Source organism: Solanum dulcamara, chromosome 12 (genome assembly GCF_947179165.1).
Source record: "Solanum dulcamara chromosome 12, daSolDulc1.2, whole genome shotgun sequence".
In the NCBI taxonomy this organism is placed as follows: Eukaryota; Viridiplantae; Streptophyta; class Magnoliopsida; order Solanales; family Solanaceae; genus Solanum; species Solanum dulcamara.
Window position 1 is genome coordinate 49,744,392 of NC_077248.1, and position 19,383 is coordinate 49,763,774.

The 19,383-nt window shown below is 35.0% G+C and overlaps 1 protein-coding gene across 1 annotated transcript; it reads left to right on the forward strand.

Moving 5' to 3' along the window:
- Positions 1-7,006: 7,006 nt before the first annotated feature.
- LOC129875748 (benzoate carboxyl methyltransferase-like) lies at positions 7,007-18,592 on the forward strand. Its single transcript, XM_055950997.1, has 4 exons — positions 7,007-7,081; positions 8,581-8,979; positions 9,244-9,498; positions 18,195-18,592. Exons 1-4 carry the CDS (start codon positions 7,007-7,009, stop codon positions 18,546-18,548), a joined length of 1,083 nt encoding a protein of 360 aa, XP_055806972.1. The 3' UTR covers positions 18,549-18,592.
- Positions 18,593-19,383: the final 791 nt, after the last annotated feature.

Consider the following 19,383-nt stretch of genomic DNA (forward strand, 5'->3'; position numbering starts at 1 on the left):
AGACTGCAATTTTTGTAGTTTCGAGTCAAAAGTTATGACTATTTTACCACAGACTATAACTGCAGAAATTTCTCAGCGCTGCCCGAAACTAGCCTCAGTAGTTTGGGTGCTGGCGTGGCGCTAGCTATAGCGCCAGAAGGGTTTTTGGACCATTTTCTAGATTTTCTTTGATGAAGGGCAAGTTGGACAATTCCCTAAACAATATATACGAACTTGGGCATGTTTTGGAGTCATTTTACAACCTTTCACCTCTCCAAACCACCCTAAACTTCATCCTCTTCTCTCTCAAATAATCCCCTCCAATTTTTCTATCAAACTCAAGGATTCAAGGCTCCTCATTGAAGACCAAGAATCAAACTTTCTTAAAAGCTTCAATCTAAGGTATGTGGGTTTTCATCCATGGGTTCTTCCACCCATGGAGCCCAAATGTTGTCTCAACTTTGTATATCAATTTTAAATGATGAAATCTTATGGTATTTTACATAATGGTTCCAAATGCATAGATTATGGTATATTTTAGGTTTATTTACTCCTATTGATATATATGCATATTGACTCTTAATTTCAAGTGATGAGAAATTTTATGGATTTTCATACAACGATTCCAAATGTATAGATTCTTGAATATTTGAAGTTTATTTCCTATATGGACTTATGTTGATTCTTATTTACATGATATGGATGGTTTATCAAGGTACTTATATGAAGGCTTGAAAGTAGTTTTAAAGTGCATATGGTGGGTTATTTTTAAGATGTTTGATTTGATGCATTCATATCAGTCTCATACATACAAGTATTCTTTTAAATGTATTTGAAAGTTATATAAAATGAACCCACCTAGTCTTCTTATGTTGAAATGAAGTTGAATTGAAAGTTTGTTTCCAAATGAAAGTTTATGAAGAAAATGCCTATGTTTAAGGGAGTCTTGTGAAATGATTGAATGATTGATTGATAAAAAGGGCTTCTTAGCCAAATTAAGGTTTCAATGTGAAAGGACAATTCTTTTCATTGAATCAAATGAAATGTTTAAGGTTATGATATGACATGTTTGACCTCCCTATAGGCCGTCAAAGCTTTTGAACATTTTTCCAAAATGGAAGGTCCGATTAGCATGGTACCCGGAATGCCATCACTGATTATAGACCTAATTTTCTTGTAAATCAAGGTTCATTAGTAGAACGGTAAATAGGGCATGGTAGTCATGATGATATTATAAATCAAAGGTTTTAATGAGCTATTCTACCGATGATGATTTGATGTCTAAAGTTATACAATGCTTATGTTATTATGATATTTAAATGTTATTCTGTGGGATTTGACCTAGCACCGAATGTAGCATGTAGATGGGAACTCGACCTAAGGGGTCCTTAAGTAAAGTCTCATGTTGCATTAACTATGTGCCACCATAGGAGCCCTTGTCGGCTAGGCCTTTGCAGCCACCAAATGTTAAATAATTAAATGTAATCTGAATGGAGTTCTACTTGGCAAGTAGTCTCCCTGTGCCAACGTAGGGGCTTATGTTACATTCCATGTAATAGCTCGCATGGTCTTAAATATCGGTTATGGTCACTTTCCCACAAAATGAATATTTTAAAGTTTCATATGATGATGTCTAATATATGCATTCTCTTATGCATATTGCTTACTCATGTCTCTCTTATGTTCTTCATTTCAAAGCATACTCGCATACTTTGTACATTCAAAGTACTAATGTATACTTTTGCCTACATGATATCACCATGTAGGAACTGACGTCGCTCCTCGATCTCTTCCACGTGGCTAACTCGAATTAGTTTAAAGATTGCTTGTGGTGAGTTCCCATATTTCGGGGAACAACATCCTTTTTATTCTAAGCTTATGTTATGTAGAATAGTAAGACTTTTATTAAGGTATTTCTTGACATTTATTATGAGGGTGAGCTAGGGATATGTCTTAGCCCCTGCCAAGTCTATTAGTAGAGGTATGTTTGGACACAAATGGAAAAATATTTTTATTTCTGCTTATTATTATTTACCATTACCAATGAAATGCTTAATGATTGCTAAGAGGCTTGGGTGAGGTACCTCCGGGTGTCTCATTCGCCGTGTCACGTCTAGGCTCTAGGCTCGGGTCGTGACAGGAGCCCAAATATTTTCTCAACTTGATATTTCAAATTCTAAATGGTGAATCCTTTTAGGCTTTTACATTATGATTCAAAATGCATATATTATGGTATATTTAAATCTTATTATGTTTAAAGTGATATATTGACTCTTATTCATAAAATGAAAATTTTTGTTAGCGATCATATATGAAGGCTTGAAAGGTAGTTTTAAAGTGTATATGGTGGGTTGTTTTTAAGATGTTTGATTCGATGCATTTATATCACACTCATGCATACAAGTATTCTTTAAATGTATCTCAAAGGCCTTTATGAATTGAACCCACCTAGTCTTCTTATGTTGAATTTAAAGTTTCGACTCCAAATGAAAGTCTATGAAGCAAATGCCTATATTTAAGGGAGTCTTGTGAAATGATTAATTGATGATGAAAGGGCTTTTAGACAAAGAAAGGATTCAATGTGAAAGGACAATTCTCACATATTTGAATCAAATGAAATATTTTAATGAGCTATTCCACCGATGATGATTTGATGTCTAAAGTTATACAATGCCTATGTTATTATGATACTTAAATGTTATTCCGTGGGATTGACCTAGCACCGAATGTAGTATGTATATGGGGACTCGATCTAAGGTGTCCTTAAGTAAAGTCTCATGTTGCATTAACTATGTGCCAACATAGGAGCCCTTGTAGGCTATTTAGGCTAGTGGATCCACAATAAGCCAATAACGTTAAAGTTAAAGAATGTTAAAGTTGATGGAGTTCTACCCGGCAATTAGTCTCTCCATGCCAACGTAGGGGGTTATGTTGGATTCCATGTAATAGCTCGCATGGTCTTAAATGTCGGTTAAGATCACTTCCCCACAAAATGAATGTTTTAAGGTTTCTTATGATGATGTTTAATGCATGCATTCATTATGCACATTGTTTATTCATGTTCCTCTTATGTTCTTCATTTCGTAGCATACTCACATACTTAGTACATTCAAAGTACTAATGCATACTTTTGCCTGCATGATATCACCATGTAGGGACCGATGTCTCTCCTCGACCTCCTCCATGCGGCTAGCTCAAATTAGTTGAAGGTTACTTGTGGTGAGTTCCCATATTTCGGGAACAACCTCATTTATATTCTAAGCTCATGTTTTGTAAAACATTAAAACTTTTATGAAGACATTTCTTGACACTTATTTTTTAGGGTGAGCTAGGGACATGTCTTATTCCCCGCTAAGTCTATTAGTAGAGGTATGTTAGGACATAAATGGAAAATATTTTGAAGTTACTAAGGACCATTGCTCCACGATATTTCCCTTAGTCCCGGTTCCCTTTTTATTTATTTACTTTCCGCTTGTTATTGTATGCCATTACCGATGAAATGCTTAACGAATCTTAAGAGGCTTGGGTGAGGTACCTCCGGGTGTCTCATCCGTCATGTCACGTCTATGTCCTAGGCTCGGATCATGACAAATTTGAGCTGGATTAGTTAAATTGAAATCAAATGATGATAAAATTACAATCTAATTTAACTTAATCATATTCGCGTAACACACGGGTATGTATACTAGTTATAATAATAGAAAATGACTGAAATAACCCTAAAATTAATCATTGATGGATAGGTTCTACGATCATTTCTATGACCCGTAGAACTCTTTATGAGCCATATAAGGTCTAGTAGGAATCAAGGGAAGAAATAAAGTCTACAGCCACCCTCTATGGGCCGTAAACATTTCTACGGTCCGTAGACCCTCTCAACCATTCGAAGCCCTGAAACTCAACTCCTTGAACTATCTTTTTACGATCAGGTCTACGGCTCGTGGCACCTTACAAGGACCATACAAAACTCTCATACAAATTCTCTTAACAACTTTCCTGAAGGTGGTCTACGGTTAGTTATACGGTCCGTGGACCTTTATACGGACCATACATCTGTCCGTACACCTTGATCCCAAAGAATTTTCCAACTTCCAATTCTATGACTGCCTTCTACAGACTGTAGAACCTTATACCGTCCATACATGGCCTTGTACAAATTTGCACCAAAAACTATCCTGAACTTTTCTTTCCATTCAACTTACAGACTTCTGAGTTATTACACCCGTCCATACTGAAGTAGTTCAAGAAACACTCCAAGTTTCGAATCGAATCCAGTCTCAATTGTCGAATAAAACCCGATATTGCAATTGTGAACCACAGGGCTGTAGAAAAGGGGAGTTATGGATAAAAGGTCATTGGAGATGAGTTACCTCCTAGATAAGGCTCAATCTATCAAATCTAAGTCTGCTACATCAGTCTACAGGGAGAAAAGACATCCGAAGAAACATTAGGGCAAAACTATGACCTAAGGGTTCCTGATCATACATTTCTAAGGCAAGCCAAGTCAAACCTAGACTAAGATCAAGCATGCTTCAATACCAATAATAAGCCAACATTAAATACACCACAAGGTAAAGATGATCAACATTAAGAACAACATGCAAATAAGTTTCCAAAAATACCCAAAATAAGCCTAAAACATAATTTCTAAGCACCTACGCATGATTAAGTATCTAACCAACCCAAATTCCAGCTAATCAACATGATTTTACATTCTCGATCTCAATCTAAAGAAAGGGAAGTCATAGCCTATCTCATGGTAGACCGCACGCGCTTCAAAAATACGATTACAGAGTTTTCCCCTTTCGAGTGATCTCTGAACGATGTCATGCTATTAAGAATAATTTCACAATATTAATACACCTGTTTAGATACCAAAATCATATTAATCGTACATAGACCCAAATTGATGTCTAAAATAGGGATATGGGACCCACAATGAAAATTTTGAAATTAGCTCTGTCAAAAGGTCCTAATTAGCTCCCCAAACTTGTGTCTCAAAACGAAACACAATTTATGGCTCTAAATATAGAGAATTGACACATGAGAGAAAGCCCAAGAAAAACTCCATTAAAGGCTAAGGAGCAAGAACTTACCACTGAAATAGGGCTAAAACTACTTCCCATGCAAGAGTCCTCGCACAATTCTCTAGCTATTTCCAGCAACAACCCTCAATTTCCACCAAGAAAAGAGCTCCAAAGCTCTCTCACTAATTTTCAAACTTATGAGAAAAGACCCTAAAAACAGCCTTAAATAGGCCCCTCATGTCACAAAAGCGACCATTAAAGTGGCTAAAGCGACAGGGGTCAAAGAGGCATGCCTCACTAAAGCGAGACCCTGGTCGCTAAAACAGTGCCAGAGTCGCTAAAGTTATCGACTCTTAATGGTCAGGCTCACTAAAGCAAGCCCCTACAGCTAAAGCGAAGGTTAAGGCCACTAAAGCGGCTAGCCCTGAGCTGGCATTGCCAGCTAAAGCGAGCTCCTGACCGCTTAAGCGAAGGCCGCTAAAGTGATGCTTGGCTTAAGTGGGGGCATCAACACCAGGCACAAGAAATTATGTTAAGTCCTCAAGGACTCTGCTTGAGTGCTCAAAATTGGTTTGGAATCTCGTGTACACAAATGAGATATGCTAGCCCCATCAAATTCGATATTCTAGATTCAACAGAGCAGTCAAAATTCCCATACAAGATCATCTCAATAAAAAGTAGGTCCTACTCCCAAGATTCATTTTAGCCAATTTCCATAAGGGAACTCCAAATTAGCCCGGAAGCCTTGGGATCCTCACGGAAGGTTGTTCTAGATAAAACTTAAAATTCTAGAGCTGACCGAGTTGCAGAATTCTCATCTGAGCATATTTATCAAGAATGTTGACGAAGGTCAAACTTAGGCCAAAGCTAAAATGCCTAATGGCACAACCTCGCACCAAAAGTTTCGGGAAGCTCCCGAAGAGTCATTCTAATCAAACTCAGCGTTTTTAAGCTAACAAAAATGTAAGAATTCCATTATGAGATAGTCTTCCTGAACTTTTGATTAAAGTCAACTATTCAAGTTTGAAAAGCTCCAAAACACAAAAACTTGCATAAAATCCAAACGAATGATCAGCCGACCAAACAGTTAGTGCTAGCAAGTCATAATTGACTTGGGGTCATTATAGAAAAGCTTTAAGTGACGAAAAGAAGGCTATAATACAAAAATGATATGGAGGGTCAATATATTTAAATAATAGAATAATGGAATAGCTAAGAAAAAAATTAATAAAAAAAATGAGAAATTACATGTAATTAAGCACATAAAGTAAAGATTGAAAAATGAGAAGTGAATACATAAAAGATAAATAATTTTAAAAAATATACTTGAAAGTAAAAGTAAAAATTAAAAAATAAATTTAAAAGAATAAAAAATAGTCTTTGCTTAAAAAAAAACTTGTAATTACATCATGTAATTACTATTGATTCTCAACCAATAAATAACTTGGTCAACCAAATATATCAAAACAGAGTAATTCCATCCGGTTACACCCAAATTCAATTACAAATTGACTTTTCAAATGGACCTAAGTAAATTTATGACAATTTAAAAAGAAACAATAACTAAGCAATCTAAAAATAAAATAAGAAATTAATACAGTAGTAAAAGATTGCTATAAATTGTTAAAAACAAATACAAGTATTTTCTTTTTTAAAGTGTAATAACAAAAAATATTATTGATATTTTATTAAATAACATGTGATCATTTTCAAAAAAATGTTTGTTCTGTCTGGTGATAATTATATGGTGTGAATAGATTTGGAACAAAAAGCCCCAGCCACAAAAACAAGACAAGGGGAATTAAACTCATCACAACATACAAATGTCAGATGATCAGTTGCAACTTTTCGGTTGAGAAACTAATGGATAAAACATTCATGTCCTTTTATCCTCAAACATTCTAAACATGGATAAAACAAAAAACCAAAAAGGTAAATAAGAATACTTATCAATTGGATATCATCATCGTAAAGGAAAAAAGAAAAGAAAAATAAAAGCAATGGTACTCGAAAAAAGTCTACCTATGACGGCAGGAGATTCAGAATGCAGTTACGCCAATAACTCAATCCTTCAGGTCTTGTTTATACAATTTCAACTTCTTCATGCAAATTCAAGAAAGGGAAAAAAGTGTATTAATTAAAACTCGTTTAAATTTTAATCTTTCCTGATTTTTTTATTTGATTCATCCTTGATATAATAGAGGTCAATCGTTCAAAAAGGTAATTATATTACAGTTTAATATGCATAGTCTGGAGGGAACACTTCTCTGTTTCAATTTATTTATCTTTCTTTCATTTTTTATCCCTTTACAAAAATATTTCTTTACCTCAAATATTTATTTTACAATAAATTATTTAACAAAAAATATATTACAATGAATTATACACATACATTGTACTTTATGTATAGTGTATTTATTTTTTATATGAATTCAATTAATATGATACATAATTTAGTAGAGTTTTTGGCCAAAATTATCCTTAAACTATATATCAAACTTATATTACATTCTTAAAATATTATTCTTGGCAGAAAACATCCTCCAAATATTTAAAAGTTAACAACTTTCATCCTTCTGCTAGAATTTATCAAAAAACTAGCAGATCCCACAAAAATCAAGTCACTCCTTCGCATTTATTATTCTGAGATGCGTCAAAAATAATATTGTGAACTTTTTAGGCAATTGAGTTTAGCATTATGCAAAATCTTTTAATCAACAGTTTTTTTAATATATTTTTCATGTGATTTAATATTAAAAAAATTATCAGTTGAAATATGTTTCCTCTCAACTAAATCTGCTAGAAGCGGTGTTTGTAGGATACTTCCACTTCTACTAATGGAGAATGAAACTCGATGTAAGACATAATCAGAATTTTGATTTAAAACTCAAATGCGAGACATAATCAGAATTTTGATCACCTCAATATCAGATTACACCAAAAAATTATTAATCTAACTACAATTTGACTTTGAAAAAGGTGAAGATAATTAAGCTTCAACTTCTTTCTGTTGGTAAAAAAGAAGAAGAGCAGATCGTATACCCTTATACCTTCCTATCCTCACACCTTTCTAACATTTTTTGTTTCAGCAAGCAATGGTGTCCAAGATTTTTAATATTCTTTTTTTCATGAGCTTTTTATAGCAATTAATGAATTATGCAGGAAAACTTTTTGTTCACGTGAATTGCACAAATTTTTGTAGAATCTCTTAATTTTTTGACAATATCTAATAGAAGGATAAACATTGTTAACTTTAAAATACTTGGAGAATGTTTTCTGGCAAAAATGATATTTTAAGGATATAATTTAAGTTTGAGATATAGTTTAAGGATGTTTTTGGCCAAAACCTCTAATATATTTATTTTTTTATATAAATTCAATAAATATGATACATAAATTAGTAAGATACAATGATTTGATGTAATCAAAATTAACTTTTATTAAATCTCAAAATACCCTTTAAATAATTAAATAATATCTCTACAAAATAATAATATTTTATGGTCTCACCTATTAATTATTGGTATGAAGTAAATGTTACGTACTCACTGATTAGTTGTCTTTGAATTTTCAGAGAACAGTGATAGTAAAGTCAAAACCTGTATTAGAAGAAAGTGTGAAAAATATGTTCAAGAATGGTATTTTTCCGAAATGTTTCACAGTGGCAGATTTGGGATGTTCTTCAGGACCAAATACTCTATTATCCATCAGCAATGTCATCGATGCGGTTCATAGTTTGTGCAAAGAGAACAAGTCTGAACCACCCGAATTTCAAGTGTATTTGAATGATCTGCCAGATAATGATTTCAACAGTGTCTTCAAAACAATTCCATCATTTCATGAGAAAATGAAAAAAGAAAAATATGGGAATTGTTACATAGCAGGAGTTGCTGGTTCATTTTATGAAAGGCTTTTCCCTAGAAACAGTTTGAACTTTGTTCATTCTTCTTATAGTCTCCATTGGCTTTCTCAGGTACTTTAATTTCATCTTTTTATTTTGATTGTGCATTGGACATACAATCCTAAATACTTTTGAAAACTAATTTATATTTAGAAGTTACATAAAAATTATTATAATAAGTCGTAAGAACTGACAATTTAAAATATCTAAAGTGCATATGAATAAATCGCACTAAAAAATATTGTTGTTTGACTCTTGAAATTTGAACTATGTCATATATATAAATTGAAACAGAGGAAGTATCATTTTAAAAAGTGGTATATTATTAATTAGCAGGTTCCAAAAGGGTTGGAGTGTAACAAGGGAAGTATACTTATATCGGAATCAAGTCCTCCACAAGTAGTGGAATCATATTTCAAACAATTCAATAAGGATTTTTCAAGCTTTCTACACTTCCGTTCTCAAGAAGTAATGAGTGGAGGGCATATGGTCCTTGTGTATGTTGGCAGGAGAAATCCAGATCCAAGAAGCTATGAATCTTGCTGTTTGATGGATTTGCTAACAAACTCACTTCATCATTTAGCAGCCGAGGTTGTTTATATGGTCTTTTTTTAAAAGTCTCCATCGATCATTAATGTGCAAAAAGTTTATAATTTGAATTTGGCATTGAATTTGGCATTCCAAACATTATACATGATCATTCAGATGGGACTACTAATCTATGTCCTAAACCAAAAATTGGTGACAAAAGTATGCTCAGGAACGGTTGTATATAATATTGGGAGGTTTAGTAGGTTCTGTTCTAAATGAGGACAAGTCCCATTTGTCCATATTTACTAATCCCTTTATATATTTAGGGAGATCAGAAAAGATATTGAAGCTCCTGATTCCGTCAATCCTGTGACTTAATGTTACAAGCCTGTCTGCTGGCCTGAAGTAATGATTGATGTTGAAGTTGTGGTCTTCGAAATCCTCCATGGTGTTTTCCATTCCTTTTTATGCATTTTGCTAGAAGCATTGAATCTGTCTCTCCTATAGCCATGTCAAAATCATTTCTAGTGCACCATTTGAGTCCAAACAACATGGCCTCAGCTTCAGTTGTGTTGCTAGTTCCATCCCTTAAGGAAATAGAGTAAGCCAAATATATTGAAGTTCCCTTTATGATTTCTGATTATGCCTCCTCTTCCGCAATGTCCATTTAAGCAATTACCATCGCTGTTGAGCTTGACCTCGAGAACAGGTAGTGTGATCCATACTATTAGAGATGATTGTGGGTTGTTGGATAGTGGCCTCGCAAGCTTGGTATAGGCTTCTCCATGTGTTACCAATTCTAGCCTTGCTGAAGTGCTTCCTTGCTATGTGCAAAATAAAAATCATTTTAGAACTAGTTCCATATATTGAGGGTTTGATCCCCTCAAATTTGTTACTACACCTGGACTTCCTTATCTCCCAACAAATGATAGGAGGGAGATTCCCGATGATGTAGATGCTGATGGGATATTTGGACTTGTGGTTCCACCAATTAAGTATCATCAGCTTGAGGTTGTTGTGTCTATACCCAATGCCCAAAGGTCCAGCGAACTCTCTGGATCATTTTAGCATGGCCACTTAACCAGAAAATATGATTGACGTCATCCAGCTCAGTGATAATGGACATGTTGTTGCAACAATAGCATTGAGGGCCCAGGTAAGGAACAACATCTCGAAAGGAACATCTTTAGTCCAAAGATTGTTGCAAATGATGTTGTCTTTTCTTTTTGTCGTATGGATTTTCAAGTTGAGATAGTAATTTGGTAGGAAGGAAAACATTTTCTCAAAAATAGTTTTCAATTTTCTCATGATTTGGTGGCTTAAATATTTTGGAAAATACTTTCTAATTCAAATTATTTTCCTTATTACCTCCAAAAAGTAAGGAAAATATTTTTCAAAACTTTTTTTCAACCTCACACTGAATTTTCCACCCTAACTCAAATCTCGGATATTAATTTTTGATGCTAATTCGAGATTCGGTGATCTTGATTCTCGATTCAGGACCCGACTCCCCACCTTGATTCGAGACCCAAATCCCGAGTTTCGATTGGGTCAAGGTCAGATCCCGATTTGGGTGTCGGATTTTGGTCAGGATTTGAGGTCAGATCTCGGGGAGGGTCTCGAGTCAGGTCTCAGGGTAAGATTTTGAGTTGGTGACAAAGCTAGGTTTTAGGTCAAGAGTCGAGGTCGGGTCACAAGTCAAGTGTCAGAATTTGGATCCCGAATTAATCGTCAAGGTATGATGTCAAAATCGGGTGTCAAGGTTTTATCCCAATTCGAAAGGTAGATCTTGGGTCCCAAATCTATTGTCGGGGTCAAGTTAGATCTTAGGTCCCAAATCTATTGTCGGGATCAAATGTTGGGATCAGATCCTGATTTGAAAGTTAGATTTTGGATTGGATGTCGATGTCGAGTCTCGAATCAGGTGTCAAGGTTTGGGTACTGATTTGAAATTCAGATTCTGACTTGGGTTTTGAGTCTCAGTTTAAAGGTCAGGTCTCAGATCGAATGTCGGGGTCAGATTTTGAGTAAGGTATCAGATCTTGAATTGAGAGGCGGGGTTAGGTCCCCCATCGGATGTCGGAGTTGTGTCCAAATTTGGGTGTCGAGGTCAGATCCCAGTTCAAATGTTGATTTTGGATTGGGAGTTAGGGTCAGTCAGGTCGGATATTGAATTGATCGTCGAGGTCATGTACCAGTTCGAGGGTCAGGGTTGGGGTCGGGTCTTAGTTTGAATACAGAGTACTGGGTTTGGAGTAGGGGTTAGGGTCTTGGTCGGGTGTCAGTGTCTGTTTTGAGATTGATCATCGGGGTTGTTTCTCAATTTAAGTGTCAGGTTCGGGTCTTGGATTAGTTATCGGGGTTGGTTTCTGGATCATAAACTGTTTTCCTAAAAAGTATTTTTTACTTTCTAGTAAAACATAAAAGATATTTCTGGAAAATGTTTTTTCATTTATCAACCAAACACTAGATAATATTTTTCAGAAAATATTTTAACTCACCAACCAAACATGAAAAAATAAGTTAGAAACCAACTTGTTTTGTAACAAAATATTTTTAAGAATTATATTTTTCGTGAGAAATATTTTCCTTCATTCCAAACACACTGAATTTGAGTGGCTCTAGATAGCCTTGCCTTCAATGTTGTCATTGCTGGTGGTCATGTTCATGGACAATATTTGGTTTATGCTTCCGCAGGTTGAGTAATGAGACTATTCCAGTTCCAGTTCTAGTTGTTCTGGATCAAGACCTCCTTCAATTTGATGTTAGGAAAAACTTCATTAATGTGTGTAATCTTGTGAAGAGGGTCCAAATTGCTCTAATTAGCATACTAGAAGGAAATCTCTCCTTTTCCTGTGTTCCACACAATTAATATTGAACTCCATTTCCTCTTTGATGTCGCATATGGCTTTCCAAGCTTGAGAGTTGCCTTTGGTCCAAGTAGTGGTGAATGGTGATAGGGTGATCTTTGTCACAATATTTTACAAGCATAAAAGAGCTTCATAGAGAATTAGTGGTCCTAAGAGCCCACCATTCTTCATCTTGGAAGGCTTTACAAGTATCATTGAGATTTCTGAAATTAGCTCTCCCTTTTTTGTAAGGATAACATAGGTGCAAAAGTCATAAAGGGCTGCCAGCAGCCTTAAAAGGCAAAAATTAGGCAGCAACCTTTTTTGACAAACTTGCTCATCATACGTTTTGAAAATGCATATACGCGTTTTCTTTCTCCTATAAATAGAGAGCCTCTTTCCCTCATTTAGATCATCCCAGAAAGAAAGAGTAAGAATACAAAGAGAGTTATACACCAAGATAAATATTTTAGTCTTGAGTGTCCTCTTTAGTAGTTGTTCCTTTTACAAGAGAGAAGGGTAAATTGTTGTTTTCTCCTTGTATTTGAGAGCAGTGTATTCCATATTTGAACAGTGAGATCCTTCTACCCCATGATTTTTCCCCTCTATCTGTTTGAGGGGTTTCCACGTAAAATTCTCGTATCCAATTTATTTACATATTTATTGTCATATTAAACTTTAGTTGTGGTGCTTCCATCTCCCAATAGTGGTATCAGAGCCCTCGATTATTCTGTCTGTTTTATACGAAGGTACTATTCATAAATAGTAAATTTTCGTGAATAGTAAAATTCAGTAAATAAAACTATTCACGTGAATAGTAAATTTCAGTGATGGTACAGTTTGTCACGATTGTTCACAAAAATATTTAGAAATAATCTAGAAGGGTGTGAAACAAATAACAATGTCGAGTACAATAAAGTTTGACGTTGAAAAATTCAATGGGACTAATTTCTCATTGTGAAAAATGAAAATAAAAGCAATATTGAGAAAGGATAATTGCTTAGCTGCAATTGAAGGCATGCCCACAGATTTTACTGATGACAGCAAGTGGAATGACATAGACAGCAACGCAGTTGCTGATCTACACTTGATACTAGTTGATCAAGTGTTGTCTAGTATGGCTGAAAAGCGGACGACGAAGGAAATATAGGATACTCTTACGGGATTGTATGAGGTCAAGTCTTTGCATAATAAAATCTTCTTAAAAAGAAGATTGTATACTCTTCGAATGACAGAGTCCATATCGGTTACTGAACACATCAACACTTTGAATACTCTATTTTCGCAACTTACAACAATGGTTTGCAAAATAGAGGAGACTGAACGTGTGGAGTTTCTACTTCAAAGCCTGCCTGACTCGTGGGATCAACTCATCATCAACTTGACGAATAATACAAACAGTCTAGTTTTCGATGAAATTGCAGTCGGTGTCTTGGAAGAAGAAAATCGGCACAAAAATAAGGAAGACAGACAAGCAAGTTCGCAGCAAGCTGAAGCTTTGATGATGGTGAGAGGAAGACCAATGAAATGTGGCCCTAGTGGGAGTCACAATCATGGTAGATCTCAATCAAGAAGTAAGAAGAATATTAAGTGCTACAACTGTGGCAAGAAAGGGCACTTCAAGATTGTCGGTTCAAAAAGAAGAGTGAATACCCTGAGCCATCAAATGCTCAAGGAAATGTTGCATGTACCTCGGATGATGGAGACATTTTATGTAGTGAAGTAATATCAAATAATAAAGGTAGAAAACGTTTCACTGATGTCTGGATCATGGACACAGGAGCAACATGGCGTATGACTTTCCGGAGAGAATGGTTCCATCAATATAATCCTATCTTAAGAGGGTCTGTGTTCATGGGAGACGATTATGCTTTGGATGTTAATGGTATTGGGTCCATCAAAATAAAAATGTATGATGGCACGATACGCACCATATAGGAGGTACGATATGTAAAAGACTTGAGGAAGAATCTATTGTCTTTGGGACAATTAGATGATAATGGATGTCCATATAAGACTCATGGTGGAGTCATGAAAATATCCAAAGGAGCGCTTGTAGTGATGAAAGCGAAAACGCCAATTGCAATTGATCTGAAAACGCCAATGGATATGTGGACAGGAAAACTAGCTGATTATTCTCGCTTACATATATTCGGAAGTCCTGCTTATGTTATGTACAACACCCAAGAAAAATCAAAGTTGGATCCAAAATCCAGGGAATGCATTTTCTTAGGGTATGCTGATGGAGCCAAGGGGTATGGCTTGTGGGATCCCACTGCCCACAAAGTGGTAATCAGCAGGGATATTGTATTTGTTGAAAATAAGATACAAGTAAAAGAAGGTAGCACTTCAAAAGAAAAATCAGAGACTACTACAGTTGAAGTTGAAGAAATAAAAGAAGTTCAGTTTCTTCTGAAACAGCACCAGAGCATGAAGAACAAGGGCAAGCTGAGATCGAAACTCCACAAGTTCGAAGGTCAACTAGAGAGAGAAGAGAACCAGCTTGACACTCAGATTATTCTAAAGAGGGCAATGTTGCATACTGTATATTAACAGAAGATGGAGAGCCTTTAACTTTTCACGAGGCTATGAAAGGCCAAGAATCATCTCTGTGGATGGCAGCAATGCAAGAAGAAATTGAAGCTCTCCATAAAAATAAAACATGGGATCTTGTTCAATTACTACAAGGAAGGAAGGCCATTGGAAACAAATGGGTCTACAAGATCAAAAGCAATGGTAATGATCAAGTGGAGAAATATCGTGCAAGATTGGTGGTGAAAGAATTCGCTCAGAAAGAAGGTATAGATTTCAATGAGATATTTTCTCTGGTGGTTTGACTCACAATAATTCGAGTGATCCTGGAAATGTGTGCTACATTTGACTTGTACTTGGAGCAGTTAGATATCAAAACTGCATTTCTTCATGGAGAACTTGAAGAAAAAATTTACATGCTCCAACCAGAAGGTTTTGAAGAACAGGAAAAAGAGAACTTGGTTTGCAGGTTGAACAAATCTCTAAATGGTCTCAAACAGGCGCCGAGATGTTGGTATAAGAGATTTGATTCCTTCATTATAAGCCTTGGATACAACAGACATAATTTAGATCTTTGTGTTTATTACAAGAGATTTGGTGATGACGATTTTGTTATTTTGCTATTGTATGTTGACGATATATTGGTAGCAGGCCCCAACAAAGATCGTCTCACAAATTTAAAGGCACAGTTGGCTAGGAAGTTTGAAATGAAGGACTTGGGACCAGCAAACAAGATTCTAGAGATGCAAATTCACCGAGAAAGAAATAATTAGAAGATTTGGCTTTCTTAAAAGAACTACTTGAAGAAAATCTTGAGACGCTTCAAGATGCAAGATTGTAAGTCAATTTCTACCCCACTTCCTATGAATTTCAAGTTATCCTCAAGTATGAATCTTAGCAATGAAGTAGAGAGGATGGAGTTGTCTCGAGTATCGTATGCATCAGCAGTGGGAAATGTAATGTTTGCCATGGTATGTACAAGACCTAACATTGCACAAGCAGTGGAAGTGGTTAGTCGATACATGGCTAATTCTGGTAGAGAGCATTGAAATATTGTTAAGAGGATCATGCGATATATCAAGGGTACCTCAAATGTTACAATATGTTATGGAGGATCAGGCTTTACTGTTAAAGGTTATGTTGATTCAGATTATGCAGGTGATCTTGATAAAAGCAAGTCCACTACAGGTTATGTGTTTACTCTTGCTGGAGGAGCTGTAAGCTGGGTTTCAAAACTGCAATCTATCATAGCTATATCTACGACGGAAGCAAAATATGTAGCAGCTACACAAGCTAGCAAAGAGGCAATATGGATGCAAATGTTATTGGAGGAGCTCGAGCACAAACAAGAGAAGGTTGCTCTGTTTTGTTACAGTCAGAGCATTTTGCATCGTGCAAAGAATCCGGCATTTCATTCAAGGACAAAGCACATACGAGTTCAGTATCACTTTGTTCGTGAAAAGGTGGAAGAAGGCAGTGTGAATATTCAGAAAATTCACACTAATGACAACCTAGCAGATATATTTACGAAGCCGATCAACAGTAACAAGTTTAAATGGTGTCGATCTTCTATTGGCCTAGCAGAAACGTAATATTGCAGTAATTGAGTAGAAAAGATGGTGTGAAGACTTAATTGATATTCAATTAAATCTTCAAGTGGGAGAATGCAAAAGTCAAAATCGACTGCCAGTAGCCTTAAAAAGCAAAGATTAGGCAACAACCTTTTTTGACAAACTTGCTCATCACACGTTTTGAAAACGCGTATACGCGTTTTCTTTCTGCTATAAATAGAGGGCCTCTTGCCTTCATTTAGATCATCCCAGAAAGAAAGAGTAAGAATACAAAGAGAGTTATATACCAAGATAAATATTTTAGTTTTGAGTGTCCTCTTTAGTAGTTGTTCCTTTTACAAAAGAGAAGTGTAAATTGTTGTTTTCTCCTTGTATTTGAGAGCAGTGTACTCCATATTTGAACAGTGAGATCCTCCTACCCCATGGTTTTTCCCCTCTATCTGTTTGAGGGGTTTCCACGTAAAATTCTCGTATCCAATTTATTTTCATATTTATTGTCATATCAAACTTTAGTTGTGGTGCTTCCTCCTCCCAACAATAGGTTCTTCCAAACAATCAAGTGGTATTCGCCACCAAGTTCATGTCCAGACCAAAAATATCTAGCCACAAACTTTTCTATTAAATCAATAGTGCCTTTAGGAGGGTTGACATCTGCTAGATGGTGAATAGGTGCTGCTAAAATCACGTGACGAATGAGAACAACTCTTCCACCTATTGAGAGAAGCTTGGTGTGCTAGCCTCTAATTTTCCCAATGATTTTGTTTACTATATCGGAGAAATGTTCGATCTTCTTGTTTCCTGTGATCAGAGGCTAATCCAAATATTTGATGGGAAAGTTTTGGTATTTCAAGTCTTTTTAATCTGTTGATAGCAACCAAACTGGTCTTTGAGCTCATAGCAATACAACTCTTTTCTTTATTCATGAGGTGACCTGCGACCTTTTCATAGGTGGACAAAGTTTCCAAAATCATTCTCATTGTTCTGTTGCTCCCATTACAACATAATAGTGTCCTCACCAAAAGATGAGTGGTTTATTTGAGGATAATTGGTATTCATATAGAAACTTTGATATCTTGGACAATATTTCAACACTTACAAAGAGAGATGGACATAGGGGAATTCTTATCTAAGGCCCTTTTCAGATTGAAAAAAACAAATCATGTCTTCTTCCATTCACCAAAACAATATACTTCTTGTTACCAATTTTATTTTGATCAAATTGTTTGTATGTTTACTCAACTATGGTTATTATGTTTTTGATTTCAATTTTCTTCAACTAAAAAAATGACATTTTGAGATCATAAATATTAGTTGAGTGATCCTCTCAAAAATTAACTGTTATTTATATGTTCCTTAAACATTCACTTTTTTGTTTTGTTTTTCCGATTGTGTTTGGTGAGAAAAGATAAAAATTTTAATTTTCTTTTCATTTAAACCATTTATATATTTTTCTTTGGAGGGTAGTTCCAACCAAAAGGGAGAAAATGAATTCCCTTACTAATGGGCGGAATTCATTGTCCATATAACTATTCTTAGGTTTTAACTTCATACTACTTGCTCCAACTAATGTTTGTTATTATCTTCAACAGTAACCAAAGTGTTTGTCCAAAAAAAATCTTCTATTTGATAATATTATTATAAATTTGTAAAAAATAATTCGTAAAATTTCTTAAGCGAACACAAAATTATATTTTTCAGAAAAATATTATCTTTTTATAGAAAATGACTTGTGTCGTACCAATTACACATCAATGATAACATTATATTTAAATTGTAACATATATTTTTGTTTAAATGGATGCAGGGCAAGATCAAAAAGGATGAAATTGACTCATTTAACATGCCCTCTTATGCACCAAATGAAGAAGAGATAAAGAAGATCATACAAATGGAAGGATCATTTACTCTTGAAAGACTTGAAGCATTTGAGAGTGATATGGCTGCCATTGATAAACCTAATGGAAAACATTTTGAGGATAGTGCCAAGTTAGTAGTTAAGACAATAAGAGCTGTTACTGAGGTTATGTTGGCTTCTCATTTTGGAAACTCCATAGTTGATCATCTATTTGAGATATATGCAAAGCATGTCACAGAATATCTATCGATGGGCAATAAGATAAAGTTCTTCAATATAAGTTTATGCTTGAAAAAAAAATGAGGGGAAGTTGATAACATGTATTCAAAGAAATAGTTAAAAATAGTGTGCGCTCGAACATCGTAATTATAAAAATGAATGTTTATGAGATGTTTTTTAATTACAGGTAATATCATTCCTATAAATATTAAAGAGTACTTTCTCTATTTATATTTGTTTGTTTTATAACTTTTTTGGCTAATCTTTTAAATAAATTTATTTTGAAAAGTGATTTTGTTTTTGACAAGTAAACTTATTTTATTTAAAGTTAAATGGCAAAACACATCTAAACTATCTCATTTGTTTGAGTTTCATATCTAAATTATTAGGAGTGTAAGTTCATACCTAAATTATCACTCATTAGTTTGAAAAAAACACTTCAACTAATATGTGTTGGTGTGTGTACTACACACTCTCTTTTTTATTTAAAAAAGCTTGCCACATGGTATTCCACAGACAAAAAATTCCACCTTGACAAACATTTACACTTCGTTTGGATGGTTGTTACGTATTGTTTCATAATGTATCGTATCGTATTATATTGTGTTGTATTGTATTGTACTATATTATTTTAATGAGTACAGTGTTTGGATAGATTATATCATTCTCCATCATTACATAATGTCACACATCCATGATTCGAATAATAAAACTTACAAGAAAAATATTGTAACACCCCTCAAAAATTTTCCAAAGATTCGAACCCTTCTTGTGTTCGGGAGGGGTCGAACCCGAGTATCTTGAAGTATATTCGTGAATTAAGATGAGTCTCTAAGGGACTGAGCAGTGTTAGAGGTGATGTGGGGTCACCAAGGACCCCTAGGACCGAGCTAAGTCTAAAAGATCCGTCGCGGCTAAG